Source organism: Podarcis liolepis, assembly GCF_965112155.1.
Source record: "Podarcis liolepis genome assembly, chromosome: 2".
NCBI classification, from domain to species: domain Eukaryota; kingdom Metazoa; phylum Chordata; class Lepidosauria; order Squamata; family Lacertidae; genus Podarcis; species Podarcis liolepis.
This window is the reverse complement of record NC_139555.1, coordinates 57,883,686-57,904,146: the sequence shown is the minus strand read 5'-3', so window position 1 is coordinate 57,904,146 and position 20,461 is coordinate 57,883,686. Positions and strand designations below refer to the sequence as shown.

At 42.9% G+C, this 20,461-nt stretch overlaps 1 protein-coding gene across 23 annotated transcripts in view; it reads right to left on the bottom strand.

Annotated features, from left to right (window-relative positions):
- TCF7 (transcription factor 7) overlaps positions 1-20,461 on the bottom strand; it is a 117,921-nt gene that overhangs the window by 24,610 nt on the left and 72,850 nt on the right. For 15 of the 23 annotated variants that reach the window (XR_014522209.1, XR_014522210.1, XR_014522212.1 and 12 more), the window contains 5 exons: positions 15,492-15,624; positions 9,747-9,837; positions 4,996-5,082; positions 1,602-1,712; positions 794-956 (listed from right to left, as the gene is read on the bottom strand). Coding sequence is in view for 17 of the 23 variants with exons in the window: in XM_083488148.1 (XP_083344274.1) it covers positions 794-956; positions 1,602-1,712; positions 4,996-5,082; positions 9,747-9,837; positions 15,492-15,624 (585 nt within the window). In the remaining 6 variants the exon portion in view is untranslated. The remainder of the gene's footprint in view (positions 1-793; positions 957-1,601; positions 1,713-4,995; positions 5,083-9,746; positions 9,838-15,491; positions 15,625-20,461) is intronic. The other 8 variants (XR_014522208.1, XR_014522211.1, XM_083488138.1 and 5 more) reach the window with 1 other exon arrangement.

Sequence of the window (20,461 nt, the reverse complement as noted above, 5' to 3'; positions counted from 1 at the left end):
GGCAAAAGACAATAAAGCACAAAGCAAGGCGTTGAAGGCTTTCCTTGGCAGTTCCTACAGCAACGTAAGGTTCCTTAAGACAACCTATGAAATTCATTATAGTGGATCTTGAAGCCCACATAAATGCACTCAGTGGAGGACAGTTAGGCTATATAGGGAGGAGGTGGAGTAAAAGCATGGAGGCCTTGGGTCCCTAGGTTTCTGCTGACCTTTTCAGATTCTGCTGCAAGTCTGTAATAGAGTCTGCCAGGCCACTACAACTAAGAGAGTGGTTTCAAAACCATTAATGAGTATCCTAAAGAAAAGAAATACCCTGCATGGGCCACAATCACCAGTCCCAGCTTCACCCACACACCCCATTAACCTCCTTGCTAAGCATGGTTACCCTAACAGCAGCATAGCAGCCCATCCACAGTGCTGCAGGAACCTCCAGCTAATTCAGCTTGCAAATGGCCATTTGGGAATCTACATCACCAAGCATGAAAGGCCAGCCATCTTCCACCATCTTTCCCAACCCAGTGGAGTTGGGTCTGTATTTGCTCTTCAGGAGGCTGGATGAAGCCTGTGTTCAGACCCTGCTTGTAGGCTTCCCACAGACATCAGGCTGGGTGCTGTGAGAACAATATAGTGGACTAGATAGGCCTGATCTTCTAGTCAAGGCTCTCTCCATGTTCTTAAACCATGGATCCAAAAAGCCCACAGCCTCTGGAAGTACTGAAGATGCATTTGTTAGCGCATATCCATGACGCCTCCCTAGTCATCAGAACACCCCACCTCCTTTTTGTGCTCTTACCCGCCTTCCTAATATCTGATTGATGGCTGCACTTTCTTTCAAGGTGCACTCAGCAATGACTGTCCCCCGCATCTCTTTCATATACAGCATGAAAGCGTTCAGAGGCTTCTTGATGGTAGGCTTCTTCGCTTCCTTCTCTCTCTTTGGTTCTGGTTGTGATTTCCTTGCCAGAAACAGGAAAAAACAGCAACCGGTTAGTAAAAAAGAACCGAGTGGTAACTGGAAATCTTGGCTGCTGGGAAAAGACTAAAATCCATGAGCCAAAACTTAGATTTAAATATATATATATTAACAGTAAAATACAGACTCCAGCAATGGCCTAGTTGCTACCATTGGAGACACAATGCTGGACTCTGTACAAACTCTGATCTGATTCAGCACAGACAGATATTACGCGTGATTTATTAAATGTGAGGCAAAACCCACTGCATTTACTGTTCCAATTCGAAGAACAGTAAATGGTCTGCATCTGGGCTGGGGACCTCTGTGGTCCTCCAGGTGCTGTTGGATTCCAACTTCCATCAGCCCCAGCCCACATTCTCAATGGTCAGGGATGATGGCACAGGAACCCAGAAACATTTGAAGGGCATCAGTTCCCCCACCCTCATCGAAACAGGCCTTGGGGCAGGGGGAAGAAGAGTGGCTGAGAGAGGCGTGAAATGTCATCCTCCTAGCTATCTTTTCCCCACTGGAAGTGGCACCATACTGGCTCTGCTTTGCCAAGGAGAAGCAGCTTCAAAAAGGTGCAAAATGGATGGGGAATTATATCGTTCCAGCCTAACCTTTTCCCCAAGAACTGGTCACTTACATGCTCCGGTCGTAATGGTCAAACTCTTGCTTCCCAGAGGGAGATGTGATACCCGGGTGCGGGATTCCCGTGGTGTGCATTCCAGAGCCGAGCATCAAGGGATGTGTGATCCTGTAACATAAAGCATGTTTGTGACTGCCTGGGCTTTTAAACAGATTACAGACCTCCTGGGTTTCATACTGCAGTTGGACTCATTCTAAATAAATGAGAGAGAGAGAGAGAGAGAGAGAGGACCACCTTTAAGAATGCTCAGTAGACGGTTTGATATTAAAACGGAAGGGTTGCATATTCAATGACAATTCCAAAAAACACACAGCAGCGGAAACATGGTGGATGGGTTTCTAAAAGCTTACGCAGCTGCAAAAGGTCTGTAGCATGGATCCTTAGTTATATTCTGTGGAGCTGCCACGTTCTGGAACAGGGCCATTGAATTAAGACAGGCAACACTGGGACATTTAGCAATGGCAATCCTACCTAATGATTTGTTTTTCAAGTGTTTGGGAGACAGAGGTTTGCCCACTAGGTGGCACTCTTTGAATTTTTCCTTCTATATTCATAGTAGCAACTGAGCAGGAGCCCATTAACTGAGTACAATTTACATGTGAAGTAGCTCTCTGACATCTATTTGCATTATCCTAGGTCATCCTGACATTCTGTAGTAGTAGCAGCAGCAGCAGCAGCAGCAGCAGCAGCAGCAGCAGCAGCAGCAGCAGCAATAATAATAATAGTTTATAATTTATACCCCAACCACCTGGCTGGGTTTCTGTAAGTGAAGCATTCTTCCTGAACTATAATAACACCCAAGAGTGCTGCATCTCAGCGCTTGACGAAGCTGATGGCAATGCCAAGCCTGACTTAGTATTTTCTCCTCATCGGGCCTGCAGTTAAATAGAGGCTACAAGACTTAATTTGGTGTGTGATTAAACTTAAAGAGCTGTACTTAACTGTTCTCAGCGCACACACCAGTTTTCAGTTTCAAAGAGTGGGCATTTTGCACTGGCTTTTGGCTGTCTTGCCCAAGTAATCCATGGTCCTAGTTAGTCACACTGTGAAGTGTAGCTAAGCCCATTTCAGGTTAGGCCTTGGGCAAAATTTTCATACCAACTGCTTTGCAAAAACAATATGGAATTAAGCCATTGGTCCATCTAGCTCAGTATCATCTGCTCTGATTGGCCATGGCTCTCCAGGGTTTCAGGCAGGGTTCTCTCACAGCCATATCTGGAGATACCAATGATTGAAGCAGATGCCCTCTCACTAAGCCTCAGCCTAACCGTGTGATCTAGCACCTCACATTGGATATTCAGATCTCACTTGTTGACACTGTATTGTTAGGGCTGTAACATAAACATTATGGCCGTCTCCGGGCCTCATTGCCTCCCTGGAGCAATTCTGAGCACAATGGGACCTGGGAGGGTAAAGCCAATGCTATCATTGCGATCATAACACAGCTACTTAAGATTAATAGTTTATACACCCTTCATCAGGCCTGTAAAATATTTTCAGCACTGGAGAATGATGCTGTCAGTTTACCAAGCTTCATGACTGAAGCTTGAGACAGCAGGATTGCCCATGGGAGACAACCAACTGTTCATTAGCTCTGTTGGCACAAAAAGAAATGATGCTTGATTGTAATCTACTGGCATGACTTGAAGCTTGATCATTATCTGCCGAGGTGTGTGTTCTTGTCTGCGAAACCTGTAAAGTGGGAATGCCGGTATGATGAAGAATGAAGCTGTCAGGCAACCAAGGAGGTCTGCAGAGTCATTTATCTTAAATATTAAGATGCTTAGACTGGAGTAGTTGCCTCCGGCAGGCTGAAAATTAAGGTAATAACAATAATACTATCGTCCTCATCATAATCAAGTGCCTTTTCGACTACTGTTCCTAAAGCAAATCTCATGATGTCTTTATCAAGAGACGTACTGAGCACTCTCATTAAGACTACACAGAGTAGAAGCCAAAGCTAGAGAGATGCCCAGCCAAGTGGTCCGTCTGTCTGTCTGCCTGTCTATCTATCTATCTATCTATCTATCTATCTATCTATCTATCTATCTATCATCTCTCTCTCTCTCTCTCTCTCTCTCTCTCTCTCTCTCTCTCTCACACACACACACACACACACACACACACTCCCCATAGGTTAAAGCTCATCCCTGTCGGACCTTCTCAAGACAAGACAAGGAAGATGGAAGTTGGCTTCAGATCCTTCTAATGAATTCTTGAACAACTCACAACCAGCATCTGGATTGGTAGTGCAGATCTGGAGGGGCAATGGGAAATTTGTGTTCCCTTATGAAGGCAGGTCTAAGTTTTTTAAAGTGTTGCGTGGGGGGCACTGCAGCACACAGTCCTGCCACCACAAAAGGAACAGTCTGACAAAAGCAAATATTTGGTTTGCATCATGGTACACTGATGCTTCTAGTTTACTGCCATCCTCAGCCATTGTAAATTTCCATACATTTCCAGGTTACCAAAGCCAGCAATCTTAAGCCAAGTGAGGGCTCTTGTCAGGGGCCATACAAGGAATTAACTGAACAAGGAGGACATTGCCAGGCATCTGCCTTGCCCTCAAGTAGTGCATGATGCATGGAGGAAAGCTGACAGTGGACTCAAGTAGTGGAGTGAGGTAGGAATGAGAACCTGACCTGATGGTTTGAATTTATCAGGTTCTCTGTCCCAAACAAGACCAATTTCTACTCTTGTTAGCTGAAGATGACGAACATTGCAGAGGTAGTAATAAGGGTGCCCATTATGTTCTGCAGTATTATGAAGTGATACCACAAGGGGAGCCTTATGCTGGAAACAGACAACAGCGTTGTTGGTTCTTTTGAGAGCTGAAAGTGCTTTTGAGTGCTCATCCTTCTTACCAGGCCTGGTAAATAACTTTTGCAAAGTTTTGCATTGTTGTTGTTGTTGCTGCTGCTGTTATTGTTTTTTTAAAAAAATATGGGGAGGAAGAACTGTTTAACCACAGGCAACAATAGAACAAAAGAAATATTTGCACACCATGAGAGGTGAAACCTTTCGTCAAAGCACTTACAAACTCTATTTTTTGTCTCCAGCCACATAAGACTAAGAGACATACTGACGTTTGAGGCTGCAGTGGTGGTGCTCACATGAAGATGGACTTTACAGCATCTTCATGAGGGTTCTCTCTCTCCACCCCCTACTATTGTTGACCAAAGCCAAAATTGTGTTACTCCTTTTTGAGAGCGTGCTAAGTTTGTTTGTTGTTTTAAAGCATTATTCTTTTAAAAAGCCACCTGCCTAAAACAGGAGAGTCCCTTCCCTGTTGCTGCCACCCAGAAGCCTCCCTAAGTGCTGCAAGCTTGAACGGCGTGGACTGCAAAAGAAGCAGAGCGATTTTGTCCTGACTTAGGCAGCTCATACTTACCTAGAGAAAGAAGCCCCAGCAGTGAGCGCCGACGTATAGGGCTGTCTAAATCCACATGACTGGAAAGGACAGACAGGCTGGCTCTGCCTGGGATCAGGAAGAAAGAGTCCATAAAGCATCTATATCGGTGCCACCTTTCCTGCATACCCTTTTCCCAAGTGGACTCGTCACGGACTTGTGTTTTTGGGAAAAGGAGAAGCCTCCTGTTGTACATTGGCTTCTGTCCCAATGGGGAGGTGAGGTGAGGTGAGGTGAGCTTCAGCTGGAGGTGGGTCTAAACAGGTCTACAGGAAAGTTCCACTAATGCCACCTTAAAACCCTACCTGTGCTTATTTATACTCCCAGCTTGGCAACGTTGCTAAAGAACTAGGCCTTGATCCAAGTTGATTTGCACACAAGCTTCTTGACGCACCCTCCCTATGGCCCTGAAAGGGTGACATTTCAAATCCTACTGCATGTCGATTCCAAATGCTTTCTCCTTAGCTGTAATTGAAGCAGGAACCTTTGGGTTTGGAGTGCTGTTGATGGCATTGCTTACTCTTGATTCTGTACCTTAGTCCCTAAAAGCTGTTGCAGGGTGAAGATGAGCAGGATCAGCATGAGTGGCACAGCTGGAAGACTGAGTGGAGTTCAATCTCCCACAATAGTTTGTGCCTGCTCTTTGATCTATGCCCTTGCTCCCCTCGTGGGTTAGCGCTAAGACCTGGGTAGCCCTCTCTGTATCAATATTAATAGGCATATTACAGTGGCTGTTGAGTTCTGAGTCAGTAGGTTCAAATCACACTTGAACTCTAATGAGTTCAATAATGGTGAATAATAATGGTGAACTTAGACAACTCTCTGCTCCTTCTCCCTAAGCCTGAATAATAATAATAACAACAACAACAACAACAATAATAATAATAATAATAATAATAATAATAATAATAATAGAGGCCTACTTGACAGGCTGAACAGAGGGATCAATGACATATGCAACACTTTAAATCTCCTAAGTATTATTACTATTCCTGCTAATTCATTACTTGCTTAAAAACTTGCAACCCAAGCAACATTGCTGCAAACTTAGGAGCACATGTAAAAATATGCTGAACACTAGCCAAGTGCTACAACAGGAAGCAGGCTTTTGAAGTTTCAACATTTGGGCCTTGGAGATGAGCACACAGTTTAATTCTGAAGTGACATTTATTATTCCATAGGCCAAGATTCCCCAAGAAAAGAAATGGTCGTAGCCAAGGAAGTTTTTCATCAATGTGAACCTGACATGGAAATTATTTCAACTGGAAAATCAATCCACGATTCTGACTATTCAGAATGAAAGTGCTTTTTTTGTATGTGTCTGTATGTGTGTGTGTTTTAAAAAAAACCCTGTGAAACTAGAATGGAAATATTTATTTACTTAAGTTATTTCAAAACCAGCATGAGGCATCAAGTTAAATTGTTGCATACGTAGCTCATATTGTGCAGCTGACACCATTTACAAGGCTTTTTAGGGAAGGTGTGTTTGCAGCTAAGCTTCAGTGAACAAGCTCACCAGACTGGACTGCAAGTCATTTTTATTTGAGGTTCTTGACTTGTCATTCCACCTAATTAAAGGGAGACTTATTACAGGGCCTCTTCCCCAAAATACTTGGCAGGTACAAAGGACATTCCTGCCGAACTCTTTCTTGCTAAGGAAAAGCTGCTTCCTGCATTCAGACCCCTTTGTGTTTGAAGTCAGCCTCATTCCAGATCAGTGAACGTTCAGAGCCATTCACATACCACAGTGCTTGTTACTGGCAGATGGGGGCTCTGAAGTCTTCCTCCTCCTCCACAATTAATTTCAGCACTGCTAACGCTGCCAAACCTCTGCAAAGCATGGTGTGGAGAGACCAAGTAACAAAACACTCCCCCACACCCCTGGATGTATTATTGGAGGGGCAACAGTTGCACTTGCTTGCAGACAGCTCAGTGTATGCAAATGGCAGAAGATCGCATACAGTATATAGGCCGGGAAACATTTAAACTGCAAATTTGGAGAAGCCAAGTAAATATAAAATCCCTGAGAACAAGTTTTTAACTAAGTGCTTATATCTTACTGAGCTTGCAGACAAATTAAGCCACACCTAACTTTCTTAGAGCTCTATGCAATGACTGCAATCCAAAGATAAACTTGCACCAGAGCTTTATAGGGTCACAAAGTGTACTTCTGCGTAAGCATCTGAAGTACACCCACATGCAAATGGTACTGTGCATACATTGTGGGATTTTCCACTGCACGCTGATGCACCAGGAGTTCATAGCCAAGTGCTGCAATCCAGCAAGCTCTGGAAAATGCTATCATAACATCTTTATGATTTACATATGGGTTTCCTCAACGTTCTTATAGGTATTTGAATTTTGTGCAGGAATTTCGCTGCATTTAGGAATGTCAATACGAGTGAAAGAGTGCAAAGTCATGGCCATATCGGGGTTCCCTGTTGCGCATTTAGGGACACAGCTGGGTTGTCATTTTTGACGTATGCTGTGAGAAACAAAAACCGGTGGTGTACTATCAGCAAACACAATTTCTGCATAAAGCATGAAATTGGTCTGACTCTGCTGTGCACCTAGGTTTGGAGAAGAGAGATAGACCCTTTCCTGATATGCTGTGAGTCCCATTCCTGCTTGGGTCCTGCTGCAGTGTTGCTGGATTTTTAAAACAGAAAGATGTAAATGAAGACACATTTAATGTAACATGTAGCCTGGCGCATGGTCAGATACAAGGGAGTTTTCTACATATGTGCAGGCCTCTGGATTCCAGCGCCAGTGCAACTGGAAGAAAAACTGGGCTTCCTCTAGATGCAATTTTTTGATGGAAACAGACATTGCATTGAAAATGGAGAAATACTTGGTGCTGGCTATGAGGAGAAATTGCTAATGGAAGTTTCTGCCTCCTGATCTCTTTAATCCCTTACTAAAAATCTGGCTGTCTGATCACTAGTGGTTAAAGTTGGCAAGAGGGGATAATAGAAAGTAAAAGCATGAAGATGCTGCCCGATCAAGCAACAAACCAATATTAGTATCAGTATCAGCTTTGCTTTCTAGAAGCAGGGTTTGTGCCTTACATACTTCCTGTCTGTCTTTTCTGCGGACACCCTTCCAAGCCGACAGAAAAATAACTCAGAGGTCTTCCTATCCTCTCCAAATTACTTTATTCCTTTTAAACAGTAGTTAATCATCGCCCAAATTATAGCAAGTCTAGGACAGATACAATGTTAAACATAAAACATCTAAGGAACCAACCAACCAACCAACCAACCAACCATAAAGCCTGAAGCCTCAGGTGCCTCTTCTTTGTGAATAAATATCATTTATTCACATAAACATCATAAACATCATTTGGTAGTCAAATATTGTATTGTATTGCTTTGTGATGTGTTTTATTGCATCTCCCTTAGGTGATGTACTTAACATGCCTGTGCCACAGTTATGGCAGAAATTCCTATCTGCATACTGCTAAGGATGGGTGAATCTGCAAATGATGGTTTCTTTCCATTTCTCATTCTTCCAATCTTAAGTTTAGTTCTCCAATATCAGTTTGTACATTTTGTGTGTGTGTGTGTGTGTGTGTTTTAAAAAATCTTTGTGGAAATTCACTAACATTTTAGTGTGAATTTCTCCCAAGATGCACATGTTTATATGCAGTTTTACATTTTTGCAAAACAGTATTGCTGAACATAATGCATCTTTGTAGGTTACTTTCATTAACATGTGCATTTTTATGCACAATTTGTCCCAGTACATTCATTTTTGCACACATTACTTGGCTGGAGAACTACAGTGCAAAATTCAGAAAAGCACAAATTTTGAAGGCTGTCTTTAGATTTTGGTATCGTTTTGGAAAACACAAATTAGTTAGGTTCACCTTTAAATGTAAACTGAACCAAATATCTCCCCCATCTCTACAGAGTGCGTTCAGCTGATATGCAGGAACTTTGCTCTCTATTATTATTATTATTATTATTATTAGTAGTAGTAGTAGTAGTAGTAATATTCTGGCAATCTCTTCAGTTCAGAAATGGTGGGTTGAAGTTTCTACAATTCCACATTGTCATGCATTGCACAGTTCTACCAACGCCTGCTGCATCACGTAAGTGAATTAAAACATGGAAGGGGTGGGGAGAGGTCTACTTATGGTTGAATGTGTGTTGAATGCCTTTGTCTCCTCAGCTTCTGTCCTAAATATACAGCCATGAAATGGAGAAAATGCTGTCCATCTTCATTTAAAAGACTCTACCACAGATTGCATTTTCCCTCTCTCTTGCATGTCTACCAGGACCCACACTGGATTACCATTAATCCATAGTAAGAAGGGAAAGGCCATCTGTAGAAACATATGTTTTAGGGACCTAATTTAACAACAACATTTCTTCAATAAGTCAGGTATGCACATGCCCGTGGTGAGAAGAAAGCAAATTCTATGACCTACCACGCCCTTCCTTGTTATTGGCATTTCAGAATGGCAGCATGGGGCTGAACAAGAGATTCTAGGCCAAGGGTCAACACAACAGTCCTTGATCAAAGTAGGAGAGCAGGAGAGAGAACCAATATCTTGCTCAAAATCTTTTCCCCCCACACCTAGACCAGTGCCAAGAACTAATTGTGGTGCCAGGGAAAAGTATACTGAAGTGTGTACATGTACAGTTTCAGGTGTTGTGGAGAATGGTTGGTGTTGCCCAGGTAGCCCAATTTGGACAAACTTCCCTCAGTTATAGGTATTTAATACTTACCATCCCATAGAAGGTGTTATCTGTCCAACTCCACTAGGAGGGAGGGAATAGAAACCAGAAATGTCTGATGTTTGAGAAGGACGGTGTACACCTGGCAGAAAATCAAAACATCAGGAAGTTTAGACGAAGCAATTTCTAGCTTTCTTTTAAGTAGCATTAACCTGGCTAAAATGGACATGGTTCAAAGGTTCAGTATTTCTTAGCATCCAATAATCAGAATTGGTTAACTTACTTTGTCTCTCCCTTGTCCCCCATTTCTGGACATAGGAAAGCCTAAGGATATTTATTATCTATTAAGATTCTCTTCAACAGAATACTGCAATCAGACAATCAAGGTACAGCACTGATGGGGTGAGGAGTACAGGAAGTGAGTGGGACAAAAGTATCCGGAGTACGCAAAAGATGAAGTTGATGCGCCGTAGTCAGCCAAGGTAGGGCACTGAAGGAGGTGGCAAGTACAGGAAATGAGTGGGACAAAAGCACATGGAGACAAGATAAAGCTGGTGTAATGCAGCAGAAAAGATTTGAGTTGGGGAGTCCTCAGTTCAAAATCTCACCTCAGCCACCCATAACCTCAAAAGATGGCCTTGGGCCTTCTCAGCCTCATCCCCAAACCCCTATCTATAATAGAGGGATAGCAATGTGGGCCTACACCACAATGCTGCGGGAAGCATGGCAGAGATAATATATGTGAAGTACTTTGAATGCGGCATGTAATTTCTAAGTATTATCATCAAAGTACAAAAAAAACCAACCACCACCAAGTTAAGTCACCGGTTTTCATATGTGGGGTTGGAAAGGTAATTTACTCAGGAATGAGTGGATGGTCATTAGAAGGAGAATGAGTGTGGGAGAAAAGGGGTGGGGAAAGGATTTCTTTCTTTCTTCTCAATTCACCCAGTGCACACCAGTTTGCTAAAACAAACTATATGTCTCACTTAATTCTTCTTCCTCCTTTAGGACCTTAGTTTCTTGGTTTCTGCTGCTTCTGTTTAGCACGCCAGTTTGTTGACCAGCTGGGGTATGTTAGTTCCTAGAGAAGTTTTTTTCTCCCTTCCACCCCAACTTTCTATAGTTTAAAATATATCTATGTTAATTACCAACAAGAGACAGAATCTTAAATAGAATGAGCACTATCGCGACATTAGGTTGCATTCTTATTGTGTTTGGAAAAAGTGTATGCTGCTTCTTTCTGACTGCAGGTTATGTTTAGCACCCCCACCCCCCAGGGTGGCTGAATGGCCTTCACGGAATAATAATCTTTTAGGTGATATGGAAATTCCACCACATGTGTTTGATCTGTGATGGTGGTTTCATGTATGAAAGTCATTGCTTGATATCACAAACACTGTATACACGAACCTGTGTGCAGGGTGAAAAGAGAACAAACTATGCAGGTGGTGGCAGTGGTTGTAACTACCTGAGAGACAGCCCTCTGCGGCCTCCAGCCAGTGTTACAATATCACACAACTGCTTAGAAATCCAAAGCAGTATGGGATGTGGTAATACTCATTCAATCATAAGCAGAGCCTCCTGCTTCCATTCTCCATCTGTAAAGATGGGCAGTTACACTTTGGTCACATCCAGAAGGACGCTTCAGATTACGCTTCCCACTTCAGGGCAACGTACTTCCAACATGCTGATGTTCCTTTATGGAAGTGTTCCCATTGGCTTCTCACATGAGTAAAAATCACGAAATCAGAAACAAGGTAAGCCTCATCAAAATTCCCACGTTGCAATTTTAATCGCTGACAGGAATGAGCAGCCTTAATTATTTTTTCCAGTCTGTAAAAATGAATTAAGACAGCTCCTTTCTCTCACATAAGCTGCCTCATCATAAACTTAAAGATGCTGTGGATCTGCTGTGGCGCATGTCCAATCCATGAGAGTCCTTAAGCCATGGGCCTTCTACAGTCAGTCACACTGTGATTCTGTCAGCAGCCACAGCAACAAGCTTAACATCAAGCCAGCCCATGCAACAGGGGAGCTTTCCATCCTCAGGGTAGACTTGTGTTATGGCTTTTTATTCTAAGAATAAGTCTCTTGAGGTGCACTCACAGAGACTTTCAAAGCCTCTTCAAAAGTCATGGGACTTATTCTGTGGGTATGTTCAAGGACAGCTGGATATAAGGTACTTTGTGTTATATTCCCTGAAGAGCCAAGCAAGATTTGAACTATCCTCATTCACCACTTCCTGCCAGACTTCAATATTTGCCCTTAGCTAAGCTTCTTGTAGGTTATAATTCGTTAACTCTTTTTATTCTTATGTTTTAGGTTTAATTTTCTCTGAATGCTGGTGGGCAATTTTAGATCCAAGAGACTAGATGTGTAGAGAACATGTTCAGTTTGTAGGGAGCAGGAGAATGAAAAGTCTTCTGAGCCCAGGTCAAACATTCTCAACATTTTCTGGGGTCTAAAGCGCAGCAGAATAATTCTCTAAGGGGCTTAAGATAGCACATGTGCTAACTTCATGACATTTGCTAAACACACTTCTTAACAGCCTTGGTGTTTGACAGCATGCTTAACCATACAAGGTGCATTGCTTTGCCATTGCTAAGGAGCTTGAGTAGGGTGGGGGGGGGGATATGCAACTGGTAATCACTACTGTGAAACCATATCCAACTCCAGAAAGCTGTAAGGAGAAATTCTATGAAACAAACATTCTTTACATCTCTCAAGACATGTTTGTTCAGGAATACCCCACTGAGAGTGGATGCAAATGTCTAGGAAGGTCAGGTGGTATAAGTGTAGGACCGTGGAGAACCACCTATTTGAAGGCCAAAGAGCTATGAGTGTAAGAAGTACAGCATCATAATGTCTTGGGAGTGGGCAGATGGGCTGTGTTACAGGATGAGAAACAAGGCTAATAAGAAAGATATGGGCTGCAGCACATAAACTCTACTGGGCCACGAAAATCTCTTGAGCAAAGAGCTTCTGCAGGTGGATGGACTTTACTTTTCTCACACAAGATTCTTATGCTGGGTTGAAATGGGTTTCTGTCGGTGGAAGATCCAAGCCATAATCCCCGTTTATGGAAACTAAAGACAACAGGACTTGGAGCCTACTGTATGCTATTCCAGGTGCATTCTCCATTGAAATAAACATTTTAGGACTATACCACTTGCCAAAATTGTTTCTGAGACAGAAATTCAGAGTTGAGAATGAACATGCACAGGCCATCAAAAGTACCACAGGTACAAGTGAAAACTGCCCCCTGGCGATTCCCACGGGCTTGTGAATCTGGGTAGGTTATGGATTATAAATGAAATGGGATTTTCATGATCATCACCACAATCACCTCATCTTCATTAAGGAATTTCAAATAAGAAATGATACATCTGGATTGTTGCTTGTTTGTGTGTCTGTTCCCAATCTATATAAAAGTACACACTTAAAACTCAGTAATAAAAAGCGCTATCAGAGAGTTAAAGTGAAAGTACCGTATTTTTTGCTCTATAAGACGTACCAGACCACAAGACGCACCTAGTTTTTGGAGGAAGAAAACAAGAAAAAAAATATTCTGAATCTCAGAAGCCAGAACAGCAAGAGGGATCGCTGTGCAGTGAAAGCAGCAATCCCTCTTGCTGTTCTGGCTTCTGTGATAGCTGCACAGCCTGCATTTGCTCCATAAGACGCACACACATTTCCCTTTACTTTTTAGGAGGGAAAAAGTCTTATGGAGCAAAAAATACAGTAGTTCTTAAATGACAAGCTGTAAAGCTGGTAAATGTAAAATCCTGCACATCCTAGCATAACCCATCAGTTTTCCTTTGCCCCGTGACAAAGAACTGAAGCAATCAAAATGGTCTTGATTTTTTGTTCTTATAACGGATGCGGGTGGCGCTGTGGTCCAAACCACAGAGCCTAGGGCTTGCCGATCAGAAGGTCGGCGGTTTGAATCCCCGCGACGGGGTGAGCTCCCATTGATCAGTCCCTGCTCCTGCCAACCTAGCAGTTTGAAAGCACATCAAAGTACAATTAGATAAATAGGTACTGCTCTGGTGGGAAGGTAAACGGTATTTCCGTGCACTGCTCTGGTTCGCCAGAAGCGGCTTAGTCATGCTGGCCAAATGAGCCGGAAGTTGTATGTCGGCTCCCTTGGCCAGTAAAGCAAGATGAGCGCCGCAACTCCAGAGTCGTTCGCGACTGGACCTAACAGTCAGGGGTCCCTTTACCTTTACCTTTAAGGGTAGGAAGTACCTAACAGTTTTGTACCACTGACTGCAATTTCATGACACAATAAGCCAGGACTCCTGGCTGACCCTATCTTACTGTGAAAGAGCAGCATGCTAGTACGCACAACCTGTTCTTCCTTTGCATGTGTGGATAAAACAAACCAGGAGAGGGTATCTTATTATGATGTGTGAACCCAGGATTCATGAAGTCAACTTTAACCCTGGCTTACATTTCTGTCTTGATTGAGAATAAGCTCCAGGGTTCACATGCCACGATAACCATATTTAAATATTGTTTTATGTCCCCATTCAAATTCCCCTAAAATGCAGACCAAGAAGGACACTGGCCGTGCTTCCATTCTACAATTCTACGATTCTGTGATAAGCTATCACATTCCAGTTAGCTTTATCTGCATATGAGAAGAAAGGGACAAAACAACAATAATCTAGGGATCTTAGTTCATCTTGACATGTGAATGTGGCCACTAACTTTTTTAAATCAAATATTTTTATTAACACAGAAACAAGGTGCGTATATTCCATAGTTTATGGGATAAATGCTATTATGTGACACTGTGCCCACTACAATATGAGAAAGGAAACAAATTTACTCTGGAAATTTAAAGACAATATTATTATACTGTCATTATTCAGCCAGTGGAAGTTGAGCCACAATACATCAAACATCACAGTGGCATCTCTCTCACTTATTTTGATGGGCTCTTTGAAGAAATGTCATGCAGAAACCACTAGGAAAAAATGCTTTTGGTCCCAGTCGTATCTAAATAGTCAGCTTAGGCACACCTCTACGCTGTGAGGGGGTTGTGAAAGAAAATACCACTAAATGTCAGAAAAGAGTGTGTGACCAAGACCACAACTTGCTCTTGAACCCACATTAATCACTCAGGGCCAAACTTAGATGAGAAGCAGGAGGCCCATGATTAGGATCATACATGTTTTCAGGTTTTATTTTATTTTACTAATTAGCAGCCTCACATGGTTGCCTTGAAGTCTAGGGAAGGGTTCTTCTTTGAGGAAGTGCTTGACCCCTTTCCCCTTCCTGCAATGTCTCCATTCCAAATCATCTAGCAAGCCAATCACCCACCAAGATCAAAGCACATTTGCCTTTGTAAGAAGTATTTTTTTAATCACAAGGAGGAGGGCAAAAGCAGCAAGCTGGAACAATTTTTGAGAGTCAAGTGGCCGGTAGGGAAGGGTTAAGCACCCCTCGTGCTGCTGCTTCTTTGCTCACAAGGGCCCCTGAATGCTGCCCCTAAAAGTAGAGATACATATGCCAGCAGCTTTGGTGCTTGAGAATAGCTTTCAGACATTCATAGGTGATGTGCAAAATGGATGAGGACGGCTGTGAAATACAGTTCAAGGGTGAATATTTGCAGTAATCATTCTGACTTTCATTGATATGGGTAAAGTTTAGTGAGTTGACAATCCTATTATCAGCCTACCTTTTTTTTTAAACCCATAGGTTTTCTAAAATTATTTTCAGATGCCTCCCCTCCTCTCCCCCATTCCTTGCAAAGTAAATAGAGGAAGCTGATAGCATCATGGTTACCTTGTTTCTGGTTGATGTCAGCTGGCAGGTGTGGCGAATGGGAGCCATGGCTGAAATGTTCATTGCTGTATGGGATGAGTGGCGTGAGTGGATGGACACCATGGGACGGCTGCACTACAGGAACCTTGTTGGACTGAAAAATACAAGTCAGAGGAGAGAGGGGCTTGAGTAATTTTAGCCTTTTGAGTTTCACAATTCATGAGGGTGGGGTGACAGAGAGACGGAGGCATCCTAAAGTGAACCTTACCGATGGCTAAGTAAGTTTTAAAGTAGCTGTCTATGTTAGAAGCAACACAGGGGCTGTTCAACAGGCAGGACAGAAGCCTTAGAGACAAATACATGAAAGCAAACACTCCAGCCTGGGTACGGCTGCAAGTTCTGAATCCAGGTCTGGCTCTGCTTTTGTTAGCAAGATGGTTGGAATGATAATGAATGCGAAACAGGTCCCATCAAAGGGGAGGATTCACAGGCCCATTTATCATGCCACTCTAATTGTCTAAATGTGCTGTGCTCTTGTGTGAAGCACTGGCTAAAGTCTAGAGATTGTTTCTGTGACATGGTCTTCCCAGATGAAGTGCTTATCTCCATCAGTATATCACAACGTACCACCTTTAGAGTGATATGTTTTACTTTTACGGAGCTCATGGAAGCAGGCAAGCAGGCTTGCACGCATGGTGAAGATCACCATACAGCCAAAGAACTACAGGCTTTCAGGTGCGTCTTGACAGCTTCTGGGGAATCTTTAAGGCAGGGATGGGGAACCAGTGAGTACTCAGATACTGTTGGACTCCCATCGCCCTTAGTCAGCGTGACTGATGATAACTGTTAACAGGCACTGTAGTTAAGCAACTTCTGGTGGGTGGGATGTCTCCATCCCTGCTTTAAAAGCTTGCAGGCATGTTGTTGAAGTCACTGAATGGGTCTTTACCATCGAACTCTCTGTAGAGTGATGGCACCATGGAAATACCCATGTTGTTGCAGGCAGGCCTTTAAACATTGCAGCAGACTGTGGGGTGAGCCTATGGAAAAGGAGGGGTCCCATGGCACTACTGCATGGTGTATAGAACACCAGAGTGTGGCAAGCACACATGCACAACCTCTCAAACCCATGCTTTGTGGGCCACATTTGATGGGTCTCAGTTTTAGAGGACCCACTTAGAGGAATTACTTTTGAATGGGGGAGTATCCACCAGTGCTGTTATGTGAATCTACTTCACGTTAAGAAATTATTCTTCAGTCTTAGGGTCCATAAATGCAACATGCAGGCCTTCACTCTGGGAATTTCAGCTCATTCATAAGGAATGTGTCAAACATGCACACAACATTCAGCTTCTACCTTGCACCTTCCAAAGGAGGACGACATGATGTAGCAGCTGATTCCTCTAAGGTTATTATTATTATTTTTATTTAAGAGCAAGAACTGGAAGAGAAGACTAGACCATGAACCGTCAACCCTTTTCTGACAGAGCAAACACAGAGGAGCTTGTTTTAAAAGCAACATATGAAGAAGCAGTTTTGCTTCTTTCCTGACTGCCTCAAGCATTTCTGCCATTTCATACTTGCCCAGTTTCGCCCACAGTTGCCTTTAAATTGACACTGACTTCACCAGAACTGGAAAAATCAAATTTGTCACTCAGAAACAGAGAAAAAACTCAGAAAATAATCTCATGAGGAATAATAAAGGTAGGATCAGTAGAGGCAAGGATCTCATTCAGTGTTAAAAGTGGAGCACTGCACATGTTCTACATGGCAAAACACTTCAGGAAAGGAATGAAGCTGCGATTGATAATGTCACGCATATGTTTTGTGGACTGTACATATGATAGGAAGAAGTTGGTGCTAATAACTCCTGCTTCTTAGGACCTAACTATATGTTATGGAGTATATTAAACCGCTATCTATCTGCATTTCTCCCAGAATATCTCCCCATTCAATTTTATAAAAATAAATATGCAGGGGACATCACTGCATTTCGTTTTCTGATGCCTTTTGCAAACAGCAGCCAGTGAACTGGAATGGGATAGAGAAATGCTCCAGAGGAAGACATCAGCTGTGCATGAGCTGCCGAAATACACATGTCCCACCATCACTAGAGTTGCCAGGGGTCAGGAGTTAGAGCCCATGGAAAATGCTCTGTTCATTCTGAGATATGCAACCACTGCATGTGCTGCCACCAAATCATACATGATTATCAGGCCACAGCAGATGGTAACACAATGCAACTGTGCCACAACAGAAGGCGCGGGGGGGGGGGGGAGATACAGGAAATAGCCCTATTCTCAGACCTACATTTTATTTATCTAACCAAATCTGTACCCTGCCTAACTGTAAATTAAACCTCTACGCGGCTTTATGGTTAAACATATTTTTTTAAACATAATATGCACATGTATAGAATGTAACTGAAGAAAGTAAGCGAACCCACAGAGTAAAGTCACAAATTTGTATTATGGCAGGGATCCCCCCTGCCATAGAAACTATTGTGGGAACCACTAAATACCAATTTCACATAAGAATAACTGGCGATGCGAAGACGACCTCCCCACAACAAATGAAACACAGACAAACAAAGGCAGGCAACCCCCTAAACTTCAGTTTTCACATCCCTGTCCCTCCTATTTTTTAAAAGAATGTAATTTAGGGGGCGGTTTACTTCTGTGAAATGGATGGAATAAAGAGGCCACCTATCAGAGTCCTGTTTGGACTGTGTGCAGCCATAATGAAACCTGGAGTCCTGAGCCTTGCTTCTGAAGTCTAAAGTTGAGACGGCCAAACTCTGAGCATCTTGGTCAGCCTATAGAGGCTTTATGCTGCTGCTATTCACATAGCCAATGATTTACACTCCTTGCATTCACTTCTGTGTCTCACGAGGTTCAGGTTCAAAGCACAAAGTTCTCCAGAAGTCCCGACATGCTACTGCAGCCACGTGTGCAGCCAGTGCAACCCCATATGTGCTTGTGTGAATCAAAAAAGCTTTTCTATGAAGCTCCCTAACCAGCCAAGCAAAATAGCTGGTTTCTGCTACTGCTGGCTTGGCTTGAGAATACCAAGCACTCTCAGGTCTTTTGCCTTCTGGAGTCGACACTGGGAACTAGCAGCCAGCACAACTCTCCCCATTGTACCCAGGGTGCCTCTGGATGGGTGCTTATTCTGGGAATGATTTTTTTTTTTAGGGTTCAAAAATGCCAGCCCTAACCCCTACCCCGTCAAATTCAATTGGGATTTACCATTTACATGCAAAATCTAGTAAGTTTTTTAAAAAACCAATGACCCATTTACAGCGACTCATCTGCAATAGTAAACCCCTGTCTAGCTGCACCCCCAGAGGCAGCAGGCCAGGAGGTGGTTAGGCAAATTAAACATCAGTGGGTATTAAGTGGCTAAATGCTCACTGAACTGCAACCAAGGAGAAAGCATCCCCTAAGCTAGGAATGTGAGCACGATGTTCCTGAAGTGAGAAACGAGGTCTCCCACTTGATTTTATAACTGTTCATACTGTACTCTCAAACATATCAGCCCTATAAAATTAGAGCACTAGTAGTTAATCTCATTGTAGTGAATCGAGCTTAACATCTCAGCCAGGGCTAGCCCAAGGTTTCTTTTATTCCTGCTTTCCTAAGAAAACACTTTATATTCCAAACAGCACAGCAACACATGACATGATGAGCTAGCTGTGATACTATGAGCTTATTTGGTTATTTATGCCCATTGCTTCTTTTCCTTCCCCTTGCCACTTTTTTCTATGCCACAAACAGCTAATGGACATCAGAAGGCTTGCTACTGTCTCCTCCTGGACAGAAAGGAATATCGACCAGCCAGAGATGCCTTTGTGCACCTCTCCTCCATTAAGTGCAAACAGTGGCTTCTCTCCCCAATGCATTATAGAACCAAGACAGGAACTTCTGAAATTGAGTCACCCTGATGATTGCCTACTTCGCCTCCTTGGTTGGGCCAGCTCCGATTCCAACGGTGAATGCATTTACTCAGAAGTAAGAGCTGGTTAATGCAACACCACCTTTTATGCCTGCACTAGCAATTCCAAATGCTTTTGGGTCTCTCTCTCTCTCTATATATATACTGTTAGGTTATTACTGCCAAGGAGGGGGAAGGTAATTGCGGATTTTCTGCCTCAAGTACCAAAATAGCTTGAAATTTAACTTGGGGTGCCACCTACAGTTCTGCGAAACATCTTGGGCCATCCCTGCCAACGGTCTGCCAAACATGCATGTACAGTGGTACCTCGGGTTATATACGCTTCAGGTTACATACGCTTCAGGTTACAGACTCCGCTAACCCAGAAATATTACCTCGGGTTAAAAACTTTGCTTCAGGATGACAACAGAAATCATGCAGTGGTGGCGCAGCGGCAGTGGGAGGCCTCATTAGCTAAAGTGGTCTTCAGGTTAAGAACAGTTTCAGGTTAAGAACAGACCTCCAGAACAAATTAAGCACGTAACCAGAGGTACCACTGTATTGGCATAAACATAATATGTGATTTGGGTAATCATCCATATGTAAGTTCTTCTATGTTGGTGCTTTACTTCTCAACTAATGGCCATGTCAGCACAGATAGTCCAAAGTGGCACATCTAGCTGGAGCATTCAATCACAGAAGAGTGGTGGTAAGGTCATATAAGCAAGGCCATAAAGATAGGTCTTTGGAAATGTTAAGAAATGTGCAGGTAGTCAGGGCCACCTAGCCAGCAGCTTTAAAACTACTCTAGAGTGAATGAGTGCTCTGCTTGACCAATCCTGATGGGTTATTTTCTTAGAACAAGCACAACCTTCCATTTGAAAAGATAACCCTATCAAAACCTTTTTTTTTGTTTATGGCATGTGGTTAATTCATAATCAAATTAATTGTGAAACTATTCAGCACAGGATTTTCATTAAATTGCAGAAATTTTATTCCAAAGCCTTGCCATCACATTTTTTAAGTATTTAAGGTGCCCCAAGATTCTTTGCTGGTTT